Here is a 21,659-nt window from a genome sequence, read left to right as displayed (position 1 = left end):
GACAAAATACAACAAGCAAGGAGTATATTAACCTAAGATCCTTTACTTTCAAGCCAAACTAAATTTTACACACTGCAACAGTAGACTTTACACTATAAGAGTTAACTTTTCTCACCTGGTCAGTCTGACTAACTCTAGTCTCAAAAATATCAAATTCCTTCCCTCACCTTTGCACTGTCACACTTTGCTTCAACTGGACATGCTAAGAACTTGAACATGCTCATTTAAATAATGTAAAGCCAGAGACTTTTTGTTCTTGCCTATGGTGAAGAAGCGGTGGACTGAAAGGGCAAATTTTGCTTTAGCTCTGCAAGCTGTTGTTGTTCTTTTTTATTATTAATCGCCTGCCCTTCACCAACAGGTCCCAGGATGGGTTACAAAATCTAAAATACAATATTAAAAAAATTAAAACACATTTCAACGTTCTGAAAACATACATCTCAGGAGCTGAAGGCTATGGTAAACAGGAGTGCCTTTTGCATTTGCTGAAAACTGTATAGAGAAGGTGCCAGACGCACCTCTGTAGGTAGGGAATTCTACAACTTAGCTTTCTTTGGTTCGGGCCACCATCCCCCATACTTCTATGTATAGCATCTGCAGTATCGTTCAGTCACTGAAATCAGAAGAGGGTATATGACCTGGTGAGCACATCACACAAAACATGACTATTCAGCATTAGTCAAATAGACTGGACAGCTGTGGTGACAGTTCCCCTGGGTTGAAAATGCTGCTTGTGAATGCCAGGTTGGTGAATGGTAAAACATCGGCCATTCAGGATTTGATCCTGGATGAGCACAGCAACCTGGCTTGTATCACGGAAACCTGGTTGGATGAAGCTGGGGGAGTTAATCTCTCCCAGCTTTGCCCGCCAGGTTTCTCCGTGCAACAGCAGGCGAGACCTGGGGGACGGGGAGGTGGAGTTGCAGTGATCTATCATGATACCATCTCCCTGACCAGGTGCCCTCTCCCACAGTCTTCAGGGTTCGAATGTGTATATTTGAAGTTGGGTGGCCAGGACAAAATAGGGATTCTGTTGGTGTACCGCCCACCCCGCTGCTCAACAGTCTCCCTTCCTGAGCTAGCCAGGGTGGTCTCGGGGTTGGTGTTGGAGTCCCCACGACTTGTGGTATTGGGTGACTTCAACATCCATGCCGAGACCGCTTTGTCAGGAGTGGCTCAGGACTTCATGGCCTCCATGACAACCATGGGTCTGTCCCAAATATTATCTGGCCTCATGCCGCTGGCCACATTTTGGACCTTGTTTTCTGTGCGGGTTGGGATGATGGTGATCTTGGTGTGGAGGAACTCTCTGTAGTACCGTTACCATGGACAGATCACTACCTGGTTGGGTTTAGACTCACTGGGACTCAGAACCTCTGCAGGGGTGGGGGACCGATTAGGATGGTCCGCCCCAGGAGATTGATGGATCCGGATGGTTTCCTGATGGCTCTTGGGGATTTTCCTGTCACCTCGGCAGGCGATTCTGTTGAAGCCCTGGTTGACCTCTGGAATGGGGAAATGGCCAGGGCGGTGGACACGATCGCCCCAGAGCGTCCCCTCTCACGGAGTGGAGCCAAACCAGCTCCTTGGTTTACCAGGGAGCTGGCGGTGATGAAACGAATAAGACGGGGACTAGAGCGACGTTGGCGGAGGACTCAGAACGAGTCTGACCGAACACGGGCTAGAGCCTATTTGAAGGCCTACTCCGTGGCAGTGTGGGTAAAGAAGAAACTTTTCTTTTCTGCCACCATTGCGTCTGCAGCCAGCCGTCCAGCAGAGCTGTTTCGAGTGGTCGGGGTCTTTTACATTCAGGCCCCCAAGAGGGTAATATAGACCACTCAACAGCCCGCTGTCAAGAATTTGCACGGCACTTTGCAGATAAAGTCGCTCAGATTCGCTCTGACTTGGACGCTAAAATTGATACAGTCTCAAGGGATGTAACTTTGGCTCCTGCTTGTCCAATAACAATGGATTCTTTTCAATTTGTACAGCCCGAGGATGTGGACAAGATCCTTGGAGCTACCACATGTTTGCTAGACCCTTGCCCTTTCTGGCTCATTAAGAGTGCCAGAGGGGGACTGGCTGACTGGGTGAGGGGAGTGGTAAATGCCTCTTTACAACAAGGCAGAATTCCAATGTGCCTAAAAGAGGCAGTTGTAAGACCTCTGTTGAAAAAGCCCTCCCTGGATCCCTCTATAATGGGTAACTATCGGCTAGTCTCCAACATTCCATTTCTGTGTAAGGTAATAGAGTGCGTGGTGGCTGCCAAGCTCCAGAGATTCTTGGATGAAACGGATTATGTTGACCCATTTCAGTCTGGTTTCAGACCCGGCTATGGGACAGAGATGGCTTTGGTTGCCTTGGTGGATGACCTACGCAGAGAGCTGGACAGGGTGTCCCTGTTGGTTCTACTGGACCTCTCAGCGGATTTCGATACCATCGACCATGGTGTCCTTCTGGGCCGCCTTGCCAGGATGGGACTTGGGGGCACTGTGTTGCAGTGGCTCGGCTCCTTCCTGGAGGGACGAACCAGAAGGTGGTGCTGGGGGATTCCTGTTCGACTCCTTGGCCGTTGACATATGGGGTCCCTCAGGGCTCAGTTTTGTCCCCCATGTTATTTAACATCTACATGAAACCGCTGGGTGAGGTTGTCTGCGGGTTTGGGGTTCGGTGTCATTAGTACGCGGATGACACCCAACTCTATTTTTCCTTTCCACCTAAAGCCAAGGAAGCTGTCCTGGTCCTGAACCGGTGCCTGGCATCAGTGATGGACTGGATGAGGGTGAACAAATTGAAATTAAATCCAAACAAGACAGAAGTGCTCCTGGTTAGTCGAAAGGCAAATCAGGGAATAGGGATTCAGCCTGTGCTGGATGGGGTTACACTCCCCCTGAAGACACAAGTTCGCAGTTTGGGTGTGCTCCTGGACTCAGCTTTGAACATGGAGGCCCAGGTCTCTGCAGTGGCCAGGAGTGCTTTTGCCCAGCTAAGACTGGTGCGCCCATTCCTGGAGATGCCTGATTTGACTACAGGGATGCATGCCTTAGTTACATCCCGTTTAGATTACTGTAACGCGCTCTACGTGGGGCTGCCTTTAAAGACTGTTCGGAAACTTAAACTGGTACAAAGAGCTGCAGCCAGAGTGCTAACTGGAGCTGGTTACAGGGACCATACAACCCCCTTGTTGCGACAGCTCCACTGGCTGCCAGTTTGCTTCCGGTCACAATTCAAAGTGCTGGTTTCGACCTATAAAGCTCTATACGGCCTAGGTCCAGGCTATTTGTCAGACCGTATCTCCCCATATGAGCCTGCCCGGGCATTGAGATCCTCAGGAGAGGCCCTTCTCTCAGTCCCAACACCTTTGCAAGTGCGATTGGTGGGGACGTGAGATAGGGCCTTCTTGGTGGCTGCCCCCAGGTTCTGGAACTCTCTTCCTAGGGAAGCACGAATGGCCCCTTCCTTGCTATCCTTCCGTCGGCAGGCAAAGACTTTTTTATTCCGACAGGCTTTTTGGACTAGAAGATGTTTAAGATAGGACCTCATAAGGTCTGTTGTATTTTCTATGGTCCTATTCTTAATGTTTTAAATTGTCTTAGTATTTTAAGTGTATGTTTCATGGTTTTAATGTTACGAATAGTTTAATTCTATTTTAATTGTATATTTTTGTATGTTTTTTATCTATGTGTAGTTTTTATTTGTAAGCCGCCCTGAGTTCCAGTTTTGGAAAAAGGGCGGGGTAAAAATAAAGAGTAATAATAATAAATTCTTAAAAACAGTATGCTTTTAATCTGTTATTTATTTATTAAATTTATATCCTGCACTTTCTCCCAGAAGGAGCCCAGGGTCGCAAACACTCTAAAACATCTTAAAAGAAAGACTTTAAGACATATAAAAACAAAAACATATTAAATAACATATTAAAACAAAACATCTTTTTAAAAAGCTTTAAAAACATCTTAAAAAGTAATTCCAACACAGACGCAGACTGGCATAAGGTCTATACTTGAAAGGCTTGTTGAAAGAGGAAGATCTTCAGTAGGTGCCGAAAAGATAACAGAGATGGTGCCTGTCTAATATTTAAGGGGAGGGAGTTCCAAAGAGTAGGTGCCACAATACTAAAGGCACACTTCCTATGTTGTGTGGAACGGACCTTCTGATAAGATGGTATCTGCAAGAGGCCCTCACCTCCAGAGCACAGTGATCAACTGAGTATATTAGGGGTAAGAATCTCTCATGTGTCCTGGTCCCAAGCTGCATAGGGCTTTGCACACCAAAATCAGAACCTTGAACTTGGCCAGGTGGCTAATTTCTCCTGAAAAATCCACATGAAAATTGAATGGGACAGACGTAAGGGTGCTCCCATGTTGAAAATGGAATGAACAAAATTGGACTGATGGGCCCTTCCTTATTTAAAAGTAACTGAACCGATAATAAAAAACCTCAGGCTACCGTCTTCAACCCACTGATCTGGGAATTAACTCCATTGAACGGGACTTACTTCTGAATAGACACGTGTAGGATCTCTCTGTAAATATGCCATTTAATTAAACGATATTAATTACTGTCACTAACAGTATCAGACCCTATGAGAACTATGTAAGAGATTCATTCTGACTGAACTATGAACACTTTTGAAAAAAATATTTACATCTGCTTGAAAACCAACAGTGTTTTTTGATCACTTACTTGTTAATGTGTGTTAATCCTAGACCAGGTTAAATATGCATAAAAATGTATATGTAAAAAATGTAAGACATAATTTAAAGACAAAATAAGGAATTCTTCACCCTTTTCACCTCCTCATTTTTTTTCTGGACCCACTCTTTGTGTTTTTCTTCAGCAATTAATCTTTTCCTTTCGCGTTCCTCTCTTTCCTTCCTTTTCTCCATTTCCTGCTTCATCTCCTATTAAAAAGGGGAGAAATTACTTTTTTGGTTCTTAATTGCTTTGCAGAAAGTTCAGCAAGACTGTATCCAAATATTTTTCTTACTGTTAAGTATTCAAAATGGCAAGCAAATGTTATTTTTAAAAAAAATAAAACTACAATACTTCCTAGGAGCTTCTTTTTCCCCTACAGATGTCTTTAATATCTCAGAAAGCCGACAACAACATTAGTTGTTGAAGAATATACCACTGTTGTGTGTGCATGTGCGATAACATGGCAGAGGAGTCAATGTGTTATTTGGATTTCTGGTTGCAAACCTATGACTCAATGAAAGAAAGAAACATCTAAGTAGGCGATTTCTGAATAATACTTGAAGGCATCTGAAGCACTTGATCAAATTCTTCTACAGGAGAACTGAGTAACACATATTTTCTGTTTTCAGTTTTGGAAACTGTATTGCCTTGGATGCTGCTCTAATGATCCCTTAGAATAGCAGTTTACACTCAGTAATCCTTTGCATGGGAAGATCCTCCGTGGCACAGAGTGGTAAGCGGCGGTAAAGCAGCTGAAGCTCTGCTCACGGCCAGAGTTCGATTCCAACGGAAGGAGGAAGTCGAATCTCCGGTAAAAGGGGTTGAGGTCCACTCAGCCTTCCATCCATCCGTGGTCGGTAAAATGAGTACCTGGCATATGCTGGGGGGTAAAGAAAGGCTGGGGAAGGAACTGGCAATCCCACCCCATATATATGGTCTGCCTAGTAAACGTCGCAAGATGTCACCCTAAGAGTCGGAAACGACTTGCACTATAAGTGCGGGGACACCTTTACCTTTAATCCTTTGCATACCAGGATTCATGCTTACAAAAGTGAGTCTATACCTATATCTATAAAAACTTGACACTTACCTTTCAGCATTTCTATAGTATTTTGCATGAAAAAGTATTTTATAATTCATACTACTTCTCAAAAGATAAGAGCTGGACTGGACAATATTTCAAATGTTGTTAGGTGCCTTCAAGTCGATTACGACTAATGGTGACTCTATGAATCAGAGCCCTCCAATACCATCTTTTATAAACCACCCTGTTCAGATCTTGTAAGTTCAGGTCTGTGGCTTCCTTTATGGAATCAATACATCTCTTGTTTGGCCTTCCTCTTTTGCTACTCCCTTCTGTTTTTCCCAGCATTATTGTCTTTTCTAGGGAATCATGTCTTCTCACGATGTGTCCAAAGTATGATAACCTCAGTTTCATCATTTTAGCTTCCAATAATAGTTCTCGTTTAATTTGTTGTAACACCCAATTATTTGTCTTTTACGCAGTCCATGGTATGTGCAAAGCTCTCCTCCAACGCCACATTTCAAATGAGTTTATTTTTCTCTTATCCACTTTTTTAAGTGTCCAACTTTCACATCCATACATAGGGATCGGGAATACCATGGTTTGAATGATCCTGACTTCTTAGTGTTCAGTGATACATCTTTGTATTTGAGGACCTTTTCTAGTTCTCTCATAGCTGCCCTCCCCAGTCGTAGCCTTCTAATTTTTTGACTATTGCCTCCATTTTGGTTAATGACTGTGCCGTGCCAAGGTATTGATAATCCTTAACTTCAATGTCCTCACTATTAGCTTTAAAGTAACATAAATCCTCTGTTGTCATTACGGTACCTTAGTTTTCTTGACGTTCAGCTGTAGTCCTGCTTTTGTACATTCCTCTTTAACTTTCAACAGCATTCATTTCAAATCATTACTGGTTTCTGCTGGTAGTACGGTATCGTGCGCATATCTTAAATTATTGATATTTCTCCATTTTCACACCTCCCCCATCTTGGTCCAATTCCACTTTCTGTACGATATGTTCTGCATACAGATTAAATAAATAGGGTGATAAAATACATCCCTGTCTCACATCCTTTCCGATGGGGAACCAATTGGTTTCTACATATTCTATCCTTACAGTAAGTAGCCTCTTGTCCAGAGTATAGGTTGCACATCAGGACAATCAGATGCTGTGGCATCCCGATTTCTGTTAAAGCATTCCACGTTTTTTCATGATCTTCTACACAAGCAAAGTCTTTGATGTAATCTATAAAACGCAGGATTTTCTTCTGAAATTCGTTGGTCCATTCCATTATCGAACGTATGTTTGCGATATGATCTCTGGTAGCTCTGCCTTTTCTAAATCCAGCTTGGGCATCTGGCATTTCTAGCTCCATATATGGCAAGAGCCTTTGTTGTAGAATCTTGAGCATTACTTTACTTGCATGGGATATTAAGGCATTAGTTTGATAATTATTGCATTCCCTGGGATGCCCTTTCTTTGGAATTGGAATATATATTGAATGCTTCCAGTCTGTGGGCCATTGTTTAGTTTCCCATATATATTGACAAATTTTTGTCAAAATTTGGATAGATACAGTTTCAGTTGCTTGTAGCAACTCTATTGGTATGCCATTTGTTCCTGGTGATTTGATTCTTCCAAGTATTTTATGAGCAGCTTTCACCTCACATTCTAAAATTTCTGGTTCTTCATCATACAGTTCCTCCGTGAATGAATCTGTCATCCTTGCATCTCTTTTATAGAGTTCTTCTGGCTATTGCTTCCATCTTCCTTTTATTTTATCTTGGTCGGTCAGTCAGTGTGCTCGCCTGTTGATTATTCAACATCCCTACTCTTGATTTAAATTTCCCTTTCATTTCTCTAATCTTTTGGAATAGGGCTCTTGTTCTACCCTTTTTGTTAGCCTCTTCTATTTCTATATGATAACTATTGTAATAGTTCTCTTTGTCCCTATGTACTAGTCGCTGTATTGTTGCATTCAGAGTTCCCACTGTGTTTCTATCTCCATTAGCTTTTGCTTCCTTCTCTCTTTAACCATTTTAAGAGTTTTGTCAGTCATCCATTGAGGTCTTTCTTTTTAACTAGAGGTATTGTCTTTTTGCTTTCTTCCCCGATAATGTTTCTGACTTCACGCCATAGTTCTTCTGGTTCTCTATCAACTAAGTTTAAACCCTCAGATGTGTTCCTTATTTGATCTTTATATTCTTCTAGGATGTTATTTAAACTGTATTTTGGCACTGTGATTGCTTTGTTCTTATTCTTTAGCTTTATTCTGATTTTCGATATTACCAGTGCATGATCTGTACAGCCGACTCTCCTGGTCTTGTTTTCGCAGAAAGTATGGAACTTCTCCATCTTCCGCTACCAATTATATAACCAATTTGATTCCTATATTGACCATTCGGTGATGTCCATATGTACTTTTCGGTTTCGTCTTTTTGGTTGCTCAAAAAATGTGTTTACAAGAAACAAAGTATTGGCTTCACAGAATTCAATAAGTCTTTCTCCTGCTTCATTTCTGTCTCCTAAGCCCCATTTCTCCACAATTTCTAGCTCTTCTGTTCCCTACTTTTGCATTCCAGTCCCCCATGATTATCAGCACATCTTGTTTTGGTGTGTGATCAATTTCTTCCTGTACTTCTGCATAAAGTCTCTCCAATTCCTCTTCTTCTGTGTTTGATGTTGGAAAGCTGGGAAGTGCACAAGAACAAACATTTCCAGCATGTTTCACAATGGGCAAAATAAGAGCCATGTATTTATTTATTTGTGGGGTTTATTTATTTATTTATTTGTGGGGAGGGGGGAGAAAGCGAAGATGGTTATTTTGGTAATATTAGCAGTAATAACAATAATATGTTGTCTCTCCATTTCATTCTTCCCGTTTGGTCATTGCCTCTCTTTAACATGCACATGCACACACACACAGCAGAAAAAGAGAGGAAGGGTGGACCCCCCCTAAGTTCCTTTAGCATCTTTGGACTGGCCTTCTGGCTTATACGTTTAGGGCCAATTTTATTTTATTATGCCATGGATTACACTTGTGCAAAACTGATGCATTAAAAATAAAACAAAAACATCTCAGAGATTGTGTTCAAGTCCTCCCAACATTGCTGCATCTCCCACTGTAATTAGAGCTGCTGCCCTTCAGAGCTTCTGCCCATGTCTATCGCTGAGGCACTCCAGGTTTTCAAATACACACAGAAATCTCAAGTCCATTGGCATGCAAAGGAATGGGACATTCTTCCCCAAAAGCTAAAGAAACCACTCATCCTGTTTTTTAACTCTTTCCATTGTATTTGTTTTTAAATTAAGTGTAGTCTTTCAGAAAGCACCTCTTGCACAAGACCTCCCTATTAATTACTTTTTAAGCATACATGCAATGCAGCTGTTTCCACCTGAATGCCAAAAACTTCCAAGATCCAGTATGACCATTCGCTGTAGGAGCATTACGTAGCATCTGCTCCAAGAAACCAAACACACATACAATAGCTGAGGTCCCCAAAAACAAAATGGCAGGTCTCCTCAGATGGACAAAACTGAAGTGAGGGGGTATGGCAAAGGAAAACACCCACCAAGAATGTTACCACACATGAATATTCAGTTTTTGTTACAATCTGCATTCACACTACACAGCACATTTATTTTTCGTATTGCATTGGGAAAAACCACATTAAATGAGGAAAATGTTTGAGCTGGCCTATGGATGAGATGACATGCACACATGGGTAGCTTCAAATCCACATTAAACTGCCATGTGTACACCTCACAAAATTTCCTATCTGCGCAAAGGGACTAGGTGAAAGGGTTCTATTTGCAGTTTGTAATAAAAAGCAGTTTCTCATTTTGTCCAAACAGAAATCTGTGGTTTGTAGAAATCACTACTTCTTAACAAAAGTGGATGTCAAATAAAATGTGATAATCCTGTTTATTAGCTAAATAACGATATTCAGATGTATTCATTACAATCTGAATTAGGTCACAGAGTAATTGTTAACAAACATGAGCTATTGTTAACTGTTAGAGGATATTTATAATGACTTGATTTTACAGGGTTATTGGGAGGACTACTGAGATAGCATAGAGTATTTTCAACATTTTAAAAAAATGTAAAATGGGAAATATGACTATAATCAAAGCAAATCTGAGTTTTGGTACAAAACAGATACATGTGCACCCTTAGCTCAGTGTAGCACAGAGCAGAAACAATATTAAAGATTCTGCTGTGCAGGGTTGGTAAAATCTTGTTGACTATGAACCTGCATCAGCTCTGTAGATGCACAGAAATGAAAAAAAAAAATCAGACCCTTAACTGTTTGATTCTTCTTTTTAATATTATCCAGAGCTTGCACCAGGTTTGAGGTGTCTCTGTGCAGGTGCCTTCTGGGGTCTCCAAGCGCAATCCTGGCAGGCTCTCCTCCAGCAAGTTTATTGGGCAGTGGGAGGAGCAGGCAGCAGGGATGAATGGCAGTGCTCAAAGGAGAAGCAGCTCTAGCCACCTGGAACTGCTCAGTACCACCTATTGCTTAGAGAGCTGTCAGGCAGGATGGCTGTAGTTGTTACAGTCTTCATTCCCCCACAATGCCTCTGGACCCTGAGTGAGTGAGTGAGTGAGAGAATACTCATGCTGGGGGGGGGGAGGAATGAAGATGTTGGCAGCTGGAGGTGCCTGGCTTAGCCTAGCTCTGGGCTCTGTTTAAATAAACAAACAAACAATTATAATTATAATTATATAAGCTTCTTTACAATATTGGTTTTCAAAGCTCAGGCCACAAACCCATGGTCACTCCCACAATGTTCACCTTAGTTCTCACATTACTTCGGGATTGCCCAAAGCATTGAGAGAGTGTGCTCTAGGGTTTATTTATCATTAGTATAAGTACTACACTCAAATTGATGTTAAATATTGCTGGATCTTCTAGTAGTAAGTATCATTAAAAGAGACAGCAAGGACAGTTCAAACTTTTAAATTTATTACTTCTGCCTTTGTGAACAGGCATAGTTGAGGAAGTTTAAAGCTTTGTACATTCTGCACCACAAAAATCAGATTCAACTGTCTGGATCAAGGATGTCCCTGAACAAGCAAAATCACTTCTACACATGCAAGGGGCTCCCTGATTTTTTTTAAAAAAAAATTCCTTCCATAGTCACATAGTACAATATCCAGTACCATTCGGGAGGGGCCTTCCATCCTTCAGGAGCAGCTTTTCAGGGTGTGTCTGCCAAGGAATAGGCAAGTAGGGGAGCTTCATTCCATAAGTGGACCTCCACTCATGGTAGTTAGTATCCAAGCGTCTATATAGCAAAAATCAAAGCATGCACTCAAAACAATATAAATGCTGAGCTTTACTTCATCTTTGGGTTTACAAACAACTTGGAATTTTATTTTTCATTTTTACACTGACTGGGCAAAGGAGAATAGAGGAATTGCATAGTCTGGGGAATAAAGCCTAAGGTTCAGTAGCATCAATGGGGGCAAGGAATAGTAATCACACAAGGCAGACGGGGTGGTGATTTATTTATTTATTTATTATTTCAATTTATATACCGCCCTTAGCGAAATAGCTCTCAGGGCGGTGAACAAAAAAAATAAAATACAATATATCATAATAAAAATACAAAAACATATACAAACAAACAACGAAAAGCACAGCAAAAACAAAATAAATACTACAAAAACTAAAATACAGATTAAAAGATTAAAAAAGTTAAGAAGATTAAAATGCCTGGGAGCATAAAAAGGTCTTTACCTGGCGCCGAAAAGATGGAAGTGTAGGCGCCAGGCGTACCTCTTCGGGGAGGCTGTTCCACAACTCAGGGGCCACCACAGAAAAGGCCCTAGATCTAGTAACCACCCTCCGGGCTTCTCGATGGGTTGGTACCCGGAGGAGGGCCTTAGATTCTGAACGAAGTGAACAGGTAGGTTCATAGCGAGAGAGGCGTTCCACAAGGTATTGAGCTCCCACGCCGTGTAAGGCTTTATAGCTCAAAACCAGCACCTTGAATCTCGCCCGGAAGCAAATAGGAAGCCAGTGCAGACGCGCCAGGACAGGTGTTATATGCGAAGACCGACTGGTCCTCGTCAATAATATGGCAGCTGCGTTCTGCACCAGCTGAAGCTTCCGAACTGTCTTCAAGGGCAGCCCTACGTAGAGCGCATTACAGTAATCCAATCTTGAAGTTACCAGAGCGTGGACAACGGAGGCAAGGTCGTCCCTGTCCAGATAGGGGCGTAGTTGGGCTACCAGACGAAGATGGTAAAACGCATTCCGTGCCACCGAGGCCACTTGGGCCTCGAGAGACAAGGAAGAGTCGAGAAGAACCCCCAAACTACGTACCTGTTCTTTCAGGGGGAGTGTAACCCCATCCAGAACAGGGTAAGCATCCACCATCTGAGCAGGGAAGGCGTTCACCAACAATGTCTCGGTCTTGTCTGGATTGAGTCTCAGTTTATTAGCTCTCATCCAGTCCATTATCGCGGTCAGGCAACGGTTCAGCACATCAGCAGACTCACCTGAGGAAGATGAAAAGGAGAAATAGAGCTGTGTGTCATCAGCGTACTGATGGCAACGCACTCCAAAACTCCTGATGACCGCACCCAGCGGCTGCATGTAGATGTTGAAAAGCATGGGGGACAAGACCAATCCCTGGGGGACTCCACAATGGAGAGTCCATGGTGTCGAGTGATGTTCCCCAAGCACTACCTTCTGGTGACGATCCGCGAAGTAGGAGCGGAACCACTGCCAAGCAGTGCCCCCGACACCCAACTCCGCGAGTCTCCCCAGAAGGATACCATGGTCGATGCTATCAAACGCCGCTGAGAGATCAAGGAGAATCAACAGAGTCACACTCCCCCTGTCCTCTCCCGATAAAGGTCATCATACAGGGCGACCAAGGCTGTTTCGGTGCCAAAACCGGGCCTGAAACCGGATTGAAACGGATCTAGATAATTGGTTTCATCCAAGAGCGCCTGGAGTTGGCTGGCAACCACCCGTTCCAAAACCTTGCCCAAAAAAGGGACATTCGCCACCGGTCTATAGTTATTCAGATTATCTGGGTCCAAGGAGGGTTTCTTTAAAAGAGGTCTCACTACTGCCTCCTTGAGGCTACCAGGGACTACTCCCTCCCTCAAGGAGGCGTTAACCACTTCCTTGGCCCAACCGGTGGTCCCAGCCCTGCTAGCTTTCACTAGCCAAGATGGGCAAGGATCCAGAACAGACGTGGTTGCCCGAACCATTCCAAGCACCTTGTCCACTTCCTCGAGCTGCTAGATGATGGGAAGCAAATCTGGGATCACCACCCGGGGTGGGGGGGGCAAACAACACTATAGCACAGTCCCCCACAACTTGTTTTAAAAAACAAAAACTCTGGAAAGGACACAGGTTCAAGAGCAACTGTTGCCTATCAGCTCTGCATCAACTTCTAACAAATCTAACAAAAAGTATAGCTTGTCCTTAAGATATGCCTCCACACCTGAAGACTGGAAAGCAGCAAATGTAACACTGGAAATGAACTGACACCACTGAAGCTGTTTTAAAACAATGGCTACATGAGTTCTTTATCTTCTCTATGAATCTGGCTGCTGCATTTTGGACTAGCTGATATTTCTGAGTTGCCTTCAAGAACATCCTCACATACAGCGCATTGTGATAGTTCAAATCAGACTTACTCCCTTTGTAATGATGTAATTACAACCTATTTATGTAGCACTCTTCAAAGTGCTTCATATGCTTTCTTAGTATTTACAACATCCTTGCAAGGGTAGGTGGGTATTATCACTTCCCTACCACTACTAGCTTGATGACCCTATGGAGGTTGTGGCTTAAACAAGAATTTAGATACATTTGTAGAAAATCATGGGGCAATGGCAACTGGGACAGTGGAGGAAGGATAGAGAAAGTGGTATGGGCATTCCCAGAAGGCATCTTGCCAAGGGCCTCCTCAAACCTGGAAGAGCCACCAAAGACAGACAAACAGTACCCTTCAACCTCTGGAAGCATTACTAAATGATCAAAGGATTAAGAATCAGATACAAATTAACACTATATAGCATCTCTTTCTTTTCCCTCCCCGAGACAAGTGGAAAGAATGTTGAGGTTGAGGGTATACGATCTTAATGGCATAAAACATGAGACAATAAATCAAAATCAAACATACCCATATACTTTGAATTGTGCATGCACAGCACCCACCCATAGCTTAAAGCTTAAATACAGACATATGTAACCATGAAGAAAACAATGGTACCAGTTACATAAAATTTAATCCTTTAAACTTGCATCATTACCAGAACTAGATAAGCAAAATGTATGCACCACAGATTCAACCAAGAATAAAGCATCACAAGTAAGGTATATGCACAGCACACAACAAATCAATCACCATAAAATAGGGAAATAAAAAGCAAAATGTGTCTAAAGCCATTAAAATATAAAGAACTAAGTAATCTGTTTTTCAAAAATGGGGGAAATGCCTGCCAGTCTGTTTTCAAATGTAAAGAAAATAATATTAAGTATTCACCTCCATAGCTTGTGCTTGTAACCGAGCACGCAGCTCTTTCTCTTTGCAAAGGAACCATTCTTCCCATGGTGAGAGATTTTCTTCCACAGGTAGATGATTTTTCTTTTTGGTATCTTTAACATGTTCCGCACTGTAAAATGACAGGTAAAAAATCAGATGCAGCATCTTATAGGAACATCAGTTTCTAGTAAGTAGTATTGGAAAGTTCATGACATCAGCATAGCAATGAAGTTTATGACACACAACATGAATTCATTTATGATACCTACTCCCAACAATCCCCCTCCAAATTATACTCTTTTAATTTACACAGGTCACAGAACCCACCTTTCTTTGGCACAAAATGTTAATTTTTACATCAAGTATAAAACATCCTGTGTATAACCTAAAATACTATAGGGGACAATTCTATGCACCCTGACCACAGAGCAATCTCCACTGAACATACTGAAATTTATTTATGAGTAAACACGTATAGGATTGTATTCTCAGTTACTTTTCTACTTCAAAAGGTACATTTATGTATGGTTTTCTTCTTGCGCTCCACTATTTCCCCCCCCAGACCCTACTTTTTCAGTGTATTCAAAACTGACTGCCAAAGCATAAATTTATGCTGAAATCATCTGTGAAGAACTTCGTTGCCACAAAGTTCTATCTGTAGTTTCCAGAATTCGAAGATATCAGCAGATCCTCTAGCCTAACCACCAGCCCTAAGGAAGGACACACTATACAAATTGTTAACAATAAATCCCTGCCATTTTTAAAGTTCTCTAAAGCAAGCAAATTTGATAGCCTTCCTAGGTAGCACTAAATGTGTTTTTTTGAGAAATTCTCCCATGTTTAATCACAGTTGCAATTCTTGCAATTGAAATACATTCCTTGTGTCCCATCTGTAATAAACATAATTAAGTACTTCGCCTTGCTGATATCCTGCAGCCTGAAAACTATCAACATTTCCTCTCTGTCTTCTGTAAGCTAAACATACTGTTTCTTCATCCATCTCTAATATAGCATATCTCACAGAACAGTTTTGCAAATAATTTTTTAGCTCCCTTGGCTGCTATCTGGGCTGCTTCTCCACTCATTGTTGCATTCAATATGTTACTCCTGTCCTCCTGTAGGAAGTGGTACTTCAAAGTCTCTTTTAGACTTCTAAAGTGTGGAACAAATAGATGAGATTACTCTCCTCTTCTGGACCAATCTGTTTCATTAATACCTTGCTTTCCCATTAAAAATAATGCCCAAGATCTGAAAGGGTTAAACCAATTACATTACCTTTGCTGTACATAGCACATCTTGGGTACAGACAGAGAGAAAAACAGTTATCTAGGGAATAACCAATCATGATAGGTTCTCCCATCGGTTTCTCTTGTGTTTAAGCAGTGAAGGCACCTGAGAGTGTTCTGGCAGGACAACAGTGGACGTAGTGCATAGATACAGGGCAGAAGGGAAAAGAGGCCTGAAAATACACTTTTCTACTTGGCTGCCTGTGGGCAACTGTTATTTATCCCTTCTAAGTAGCAAACAAAGCTCATCTACACCTTATCATTTTTATATCTCTTCTTTGAATCCAATCTAGTTTGTCTGTACTAGTTTAACCAACAATATTCATTACTATAACAAGGCACTTGGAAGTTTACTTTCAGGTTTGAAAAAGGCAAATCTATTGAAGAGTAGGAGAGATGACTAAATTCTAGCAGAGCTTGGGACAACAATACCTTTCTAGTTCATTATTCTTTAGTGTTTTGCTTCTTCAGTTACTTTAATCACTGCTCCACACAGCCTCTCTCTCCCTAGCACATAGCTCCCAAAATTTTAAAAATAGCATCCACAAGTAAGGCTGTCCCTACAGGTACAGCCATCCCTTACCTTCCTTCCCCCTTTCTGTAATCATTATATGGGGGTTGGAATATCATTTTGCTGGTCTGGAGCTGGAACAAGTATTTGTGGTAAAGGTAGAAATTTCAAACCACCATTTACTAGAGAAAATGGATACCAATGAGAATACTCATTCGTTAGTTCCAGATTCTTTTAAAAAATCCCAAACATTTATCTATTAATTAATATTAATATTTAACCACCCAAACTGATGATTCAAAACCAAGAAATGATTCTATATAACAGTCTTCCCCAACCTGGTGCACTCCAGATGTTGTTTGACTCAAACTCCCATCAGCCCCAGCCAGCATGGGACAATGGGAAATGGAGTTCAACATCATCTGGAAGGCACCAGGTTGGGGAAGACTGTTATATTGAATTATTTCTTGGTCTCGAATCATCAGGTTTGATGATTAAAAATCTGCTCACTGAAGGTATTTTTTGCTCTGCTTATGATGATCCTATGGGTTTGAGTGGCAGAACAGAGAATGGAACAATATCAAGAATATCTTCACTCTGTTTTCCTAATAACCTATCAAGGTTGATAGCAACATCAAAGGTAGGATAATAGGAAGCCAGACCGTTTCACCATGTGGTTGGTCTCAGATTAAAGTCAGTAAATATAATGGTACCAAAGACTGCTGTACAATTATACCCATCAACACCTTATCTACACATAGAATTCTGATTTCCTTCTACAACAAAATTGAAAATGTTTAGGTGCTGAACATGAAATATTTTTCAGCTCTATATAGGTTTGTTGCTTAAAATACAATGCTGATGCCTAAGAATTTAAAACATATTACAGTCCTTTTCAAGAAGTCATCATTATTTAACAAAATAATTCAGATATACATAATAGTACCTGGCTTTTAGGACCTAGCTATATTTCAAGTTCTTGTGTACAGTACATCTTTTAGTCTGCTTGGAAGCAGCTTCTAGAAACTGACAACTACTTTTAAAATTCCTTGAAGTATATGGATCAAGCTACTGTATTTAAGATATTTTTATACTACTGAATAAAAATGTCTAACAGTTTAATAGTTTTTGTATTTTTAAATATAAACTATAAACAAAACATCCCAACAGAAAAAAAACCCATAAACTAAAAAGGCAACAATATCTTAAAAGTCAAATAAAAAGCCATCCACAGGATTGTGATTTTGACTTAGAAGGCCTAGAAAAATAAAAGGTTTCGGCTTTGTGCTGAAATAAGTAGGCACTAGCTGAACTTATCTGGGGACAGCATTCTGTTATGGACCAACCACAACGAAGGCTATTTCCTGGTAGCCATCTGCAATGGTCCAGATTGCTAGACGCTTACAGAAGGTCTTCTCCTAATGATCCTAAAGTATGAGTAAGTGGCCCACATGGAGACAAGATTGTCCAAGTACTCTGATCCTAAGCCGTGAAGGACATAAAAAATTAAGACCAGCACTATGAACTGGGCCCAGTATGGAAGCTGTATACCATTTGCCTAATAGAATTATAACACCTAGTCCATTAGTAGTCCAATCATCACATTCTGAACTTGTACAAATGCAGTTTCATAGTTTAACACCATTGTAACAAGCAGTCTTACACCCATTTTATTTTAACAGCTTTTATAAGATGCATAATAGCAAAGCTCTTCAAGTGGCTTACAACAACAAAATATGAAAATACAAATCAAAACCACAAATCCAAAATAAAAATACAGCATGAAAAACAATCAGACTTTTAAATTAAAAGCAGCAGTAAGAGGCTGGGGAGGAGCAAAATGGGGTGGTGGGAAGAAACAGACTGCTTCATCTTTTTGGTGTGTTTTTACTTAAAATCCCCGGCCCATGGAGAGAAAAGCATCTGGAGAACAGTTTGACCAAAAAGAAGGGAAACACCATTCCTTTGTTGAAACTTGTAACCACAGAGGCTTATTTCACTTAGGAAAAAAAAAGATGAAGACACACTGTTAAGATGTAGCATGACCCTAAGAAGCTGCTTGCCATTTTTAATTAAATGTGCTGGTAGACACAGTGAAAGAAGACTATCAAAAAAACCCCAGGAACATACATTTCAGGCTTCCAGACTCTTCATTAAACCACACGATTAGCAATTTAGGTCCGGGGGGGGGGAGAGGTATCAGAAGCCATGATATACTTAAATGCATGGTGTGATCTCACATATAAAGTTTAAACTTCTGAACGTAATTATTAAATAACTAAATTCAATTTTATATGGCAAACTACATACACACACAATACTCAAGATTATATGAGTTATGATGTGCTGACTGCGAGCTTTGTGACATAGCAAGGTGGGCTCTGTCCACATAATGTTGTATTGGTTGAGTGTTTCAGCATTAAAATGTTACTAAAAGTCACTGGACTTTTTGAAACAGTGTATTCAGATTAATGTATTTTCTGAAAGAGCCACAATTTATGAATTTATTCTTCAAGTCTAATTTATTTATTAAATGGTCAATTAGAGAATCTATTCAATACCTACTAATTAGCAACTTTTTACTCATTTAATGCTACACTGCACCAATACAATAAAACTAAGTAATCCCCAAGTAATCCAGTAAGCTTCACACCAAACCATCCATTTCAGTGGATGTTTTAATTTATTGTTTATGGCTATCTACAGTTTTTTATATTTTTGTAACTGCTAAGGATTATGTAAATTTTGATGGTGTAAGCCATCCTGAGCATAGTTTAACTATGGAAAAGTGCCATACAAATAAATGATAATTTTGGTGACTTCCGGGAAGGGTGACTTAGCCTGTGCCTGCTTTTGAGACGGGCTCCTGCCTCAAAAGAAGCTTATTCAGATATATCAGTCAGTTTTTTCTTTTTTTTTTGACTGATTAAACTTCTCCCGGGTAGGGAGAAACGAAGAGATTAACCTCAAAGCCTATTTTTGTTGGGACGACCAGATCTCATTAATTTATGGGACGAGGTCCAGCCGACGAAGGTGGGACGGATTTTCAACAGCAAGCTCTATCTGTTAAAGCGAACGTTCATCTTATCTTCTAAGAGAGAACGCACTAACAGGCAAGCACCCTTCTTTCTATATTTTTCTTTTACTTGACTTAAATTGTTGCTGTTTAAAAGAGATTTGCCAGATTGATCGGTTTTTGACATCTCACTGGGGAGCCGTAACTTCTCTCTGCTACGCACTAATTAATAGCTTATCTCTGTTTTTGTTGCAAAAAGCTGTCCTGGATTTGCATTCTAAAGATATACACAGAAGAGGGATTTCTATTCCAGATTTTTATTTTGAAAAATATTATACTGTTTTGAGACTACTCTCTTTTTGGTCTATTTTATTTTGACGAATCTGTTTCTTGACGATTGCCATTAATTGTTTCGATCCTGGGAACTGCATTTTGTTTACTTAACTATTGGAGAGATAAGGCTGTCTGCTCTGTTTATACTGTGATGTCACCAAGTTTGGAGTATTAACCCAATTGTTGCTGAAATAAGAAGTGGTTTTCCTATATTTTTCTTTTAAAATGGCAATTAAGAAAGTGGCTGAGAATCTGGAAATAACTATGTTTCAGAAAATAATGGATGAGATTGAGATAATGAAAATTGAATTGAGTAAAATGAAGCAGGAGATTAAAGATATAAGGGTCCCTGTGAGAGAGGTGACCCTGGAAGGGGTCCCTGTGAGAGAGGAGACCCCGGAGATTGGAACAGGGGTCCCTGTGAGAGAGGAGACCCTGGAGACTGGAATAGGGGTCCCTGTGAGAGAGGAGATCCCGGAGATTGGAACAAACGTGGAACAGGAACAAGATTTGGAGTCTATGGACTTTAGAAATAAAATCTATTGTTTGGAACTCAATGTTATCTCTGAAGAAATTAATGAAGATTCTAGAGATAAAGTTATCAATGGCATGGACTATCTTCTGGACTGGAATGATGTGATGGAGCCCAATATAGAGAAAATCTATGGACTTAACTGCAGCCATGTGACAATGGAAAAACTTTTAAGAGATGACCCAGTGTATTTTGAAAAAAAGAACAGAGATATGATTTTACAGCAGTATTTCAGCAACCTATTCAGAATGGATGGCAAGAAAATATTTGGGATAGAGGTAATTCCCATCAGACTCTTACTATATGACTATGGCTTTGACAGCAAGATTATTATGGAATACTGATAATGGAAGATTGGATATTGAAATTACTGGACTTAACAAGACTACTGAAGATGGAAGATGGAAAATGGAATTACTAGAGATAATAGAACAATGGCTACTGAAATTACTGAACCTAACAGATTCTGATGTGATGGATTAATTGAAATGTTTATTTTGACTATGGTTATGACAATAAGATTATCATAATTAGTAATGAGATGGATTAATCGATATGCTTATCTGGAAAAAAAAATTGATAGATATATTTCTTAAAGAATTGAAACCTCTCTTTGACTTTTTGTGGAAAGAATAAAGTAATGTTTATGAGATTTGATGATTAAGTAAGATAACTACTGGAGGAAAGTGATTTTATAATATGACTTAAGAGACAGGATTGTTATATATTATAGACTTATAACTGATTTGATCTTTGACAAATGGGAAGTCAATATTTTACTCTTTATTTTTTATTTTTGTTTTTTTTTTCTTTTTTTCTTTTTGTTTAGCTATTTTTGATTTTGTTTTTTGTCTTTGAATGTTTTATGATTTTGTCTTGTATGTTTTATGAAAATCTGAATAAAAATTATTGAAAAAAAAAAAAAAAAAAAAACAAATAAATGATAATTTTGACACATGTTCTATTACCAATGTACTAAAACATTTAAATAAGTATTAACCATTTAGGTTAGTTTTTAAGTGGGAAAAAGGATGAAGACTGGTGCCTTGAAATCTAAAAAGACCTCTGTCAGTTTTTATCCCATGCCAATTACTTCTGAGTAAATGTGCTTATGCGTATGGTGTTAATAAGTAATGGAATTTGGACTAGAAACACTCAAATGTATTTTCAAGTATAATAAAGATACAGATGATTGAAACAACTATGGAGGCAGAGCATAGCCATCAGAGCTAGTAGCCATTAATAGCATGAATTTGTCTAATCCTCTTTTAAAGCCATCCTCTTATAGGAGTGAATTCCATAGCTTAACTATGCCCTGTGTGAAGAAGTACGTTCTTTAGTCTGTCCTGAATTTTCCAACATTCAGCTTCATTGGATGTCCACGAGTTCTAGTGTTATGAGAAAAGGGGGGGGGAATTCCTGCTTTCCCCATGCCATGCATAAATTTATAAATTTCAATCATGTTGTCTCTTACTCGCCTTTTCTCTAAACTAAAAAGGCCAAAATGCTGCAATCTTTCCTCATAGGGGAGTCACTCCATCTCTTTGATCATTTTGGTTGCCCTTTTCTGAACCTTTTCCAGCTCTTCAATATCCTTTTTAAGGTGAGGCAACTAGAACTGTAAACAATATTCCAAATGCAGCAGCACCATAGATTTGTATAATGCATTATACTGGCAGTTTTATTTTCCATATCTTTCCTAATGTTTCCTAGCATGGAATTTGCCCTTTTCAAAGCCACC

The 21,659-nt window shown here is 40.2% G+C and overlaps 1 protein-coding gene across 6 annotated transcripts in view; it reads right to left on the bottom strand.

Annotated features, from left to right (window-relative positions):
- CCDC34 (coiled-coil domain containing 34) overlaps positions 1-21,659 on the bottom strand; it is a 46,387-nt gene that overhangs the window by 19,958 nt on the left and 4,770 nt on the right. For 4 of the 6 annotated variants that reach the window (XM_061610602.1, XM_061610603.1, XM_061610605.1 and 1 more), the window contains exons 3-4: positions 14,241-14,370; positions 4,788-4,904 (exon numbers count right to left, since the gene is read on the bottom strand). In XM_061610602.1, coding sequence (XP_061466586.1) covers positions 4,788-4,904; positions 14,241-14,370 — 247 coding nt within the window. The remainder of the gene's footprint in view (positions 1-4,787; positions 4,905-14,240; positions 14,371-21,659) is intronic. The other 2 variants (XM_061610604.1, XM_061610606.1) reach the window with 2 other exon arrangements.

This window comes from Rhineura floridana, chromosome 2 (assembly GCF_030035675.1).
Source record: "Rhineura floridana isolate rRhiFlo1 chromosome 2, rRhiFlo1.hap2, whole genome shotgun sequence".
In the NCBI taxonomy this organism is placed as follows: domain Eukaryota; kingdom Metazoa; phylum Chordata; class Lepidosauria; order Squamata; family Rhineuridae; genus Rhineura; species Rhineura floridana.
This window is presented reverse-complemented; position numbering and strand designations above follow the sequence as displayed.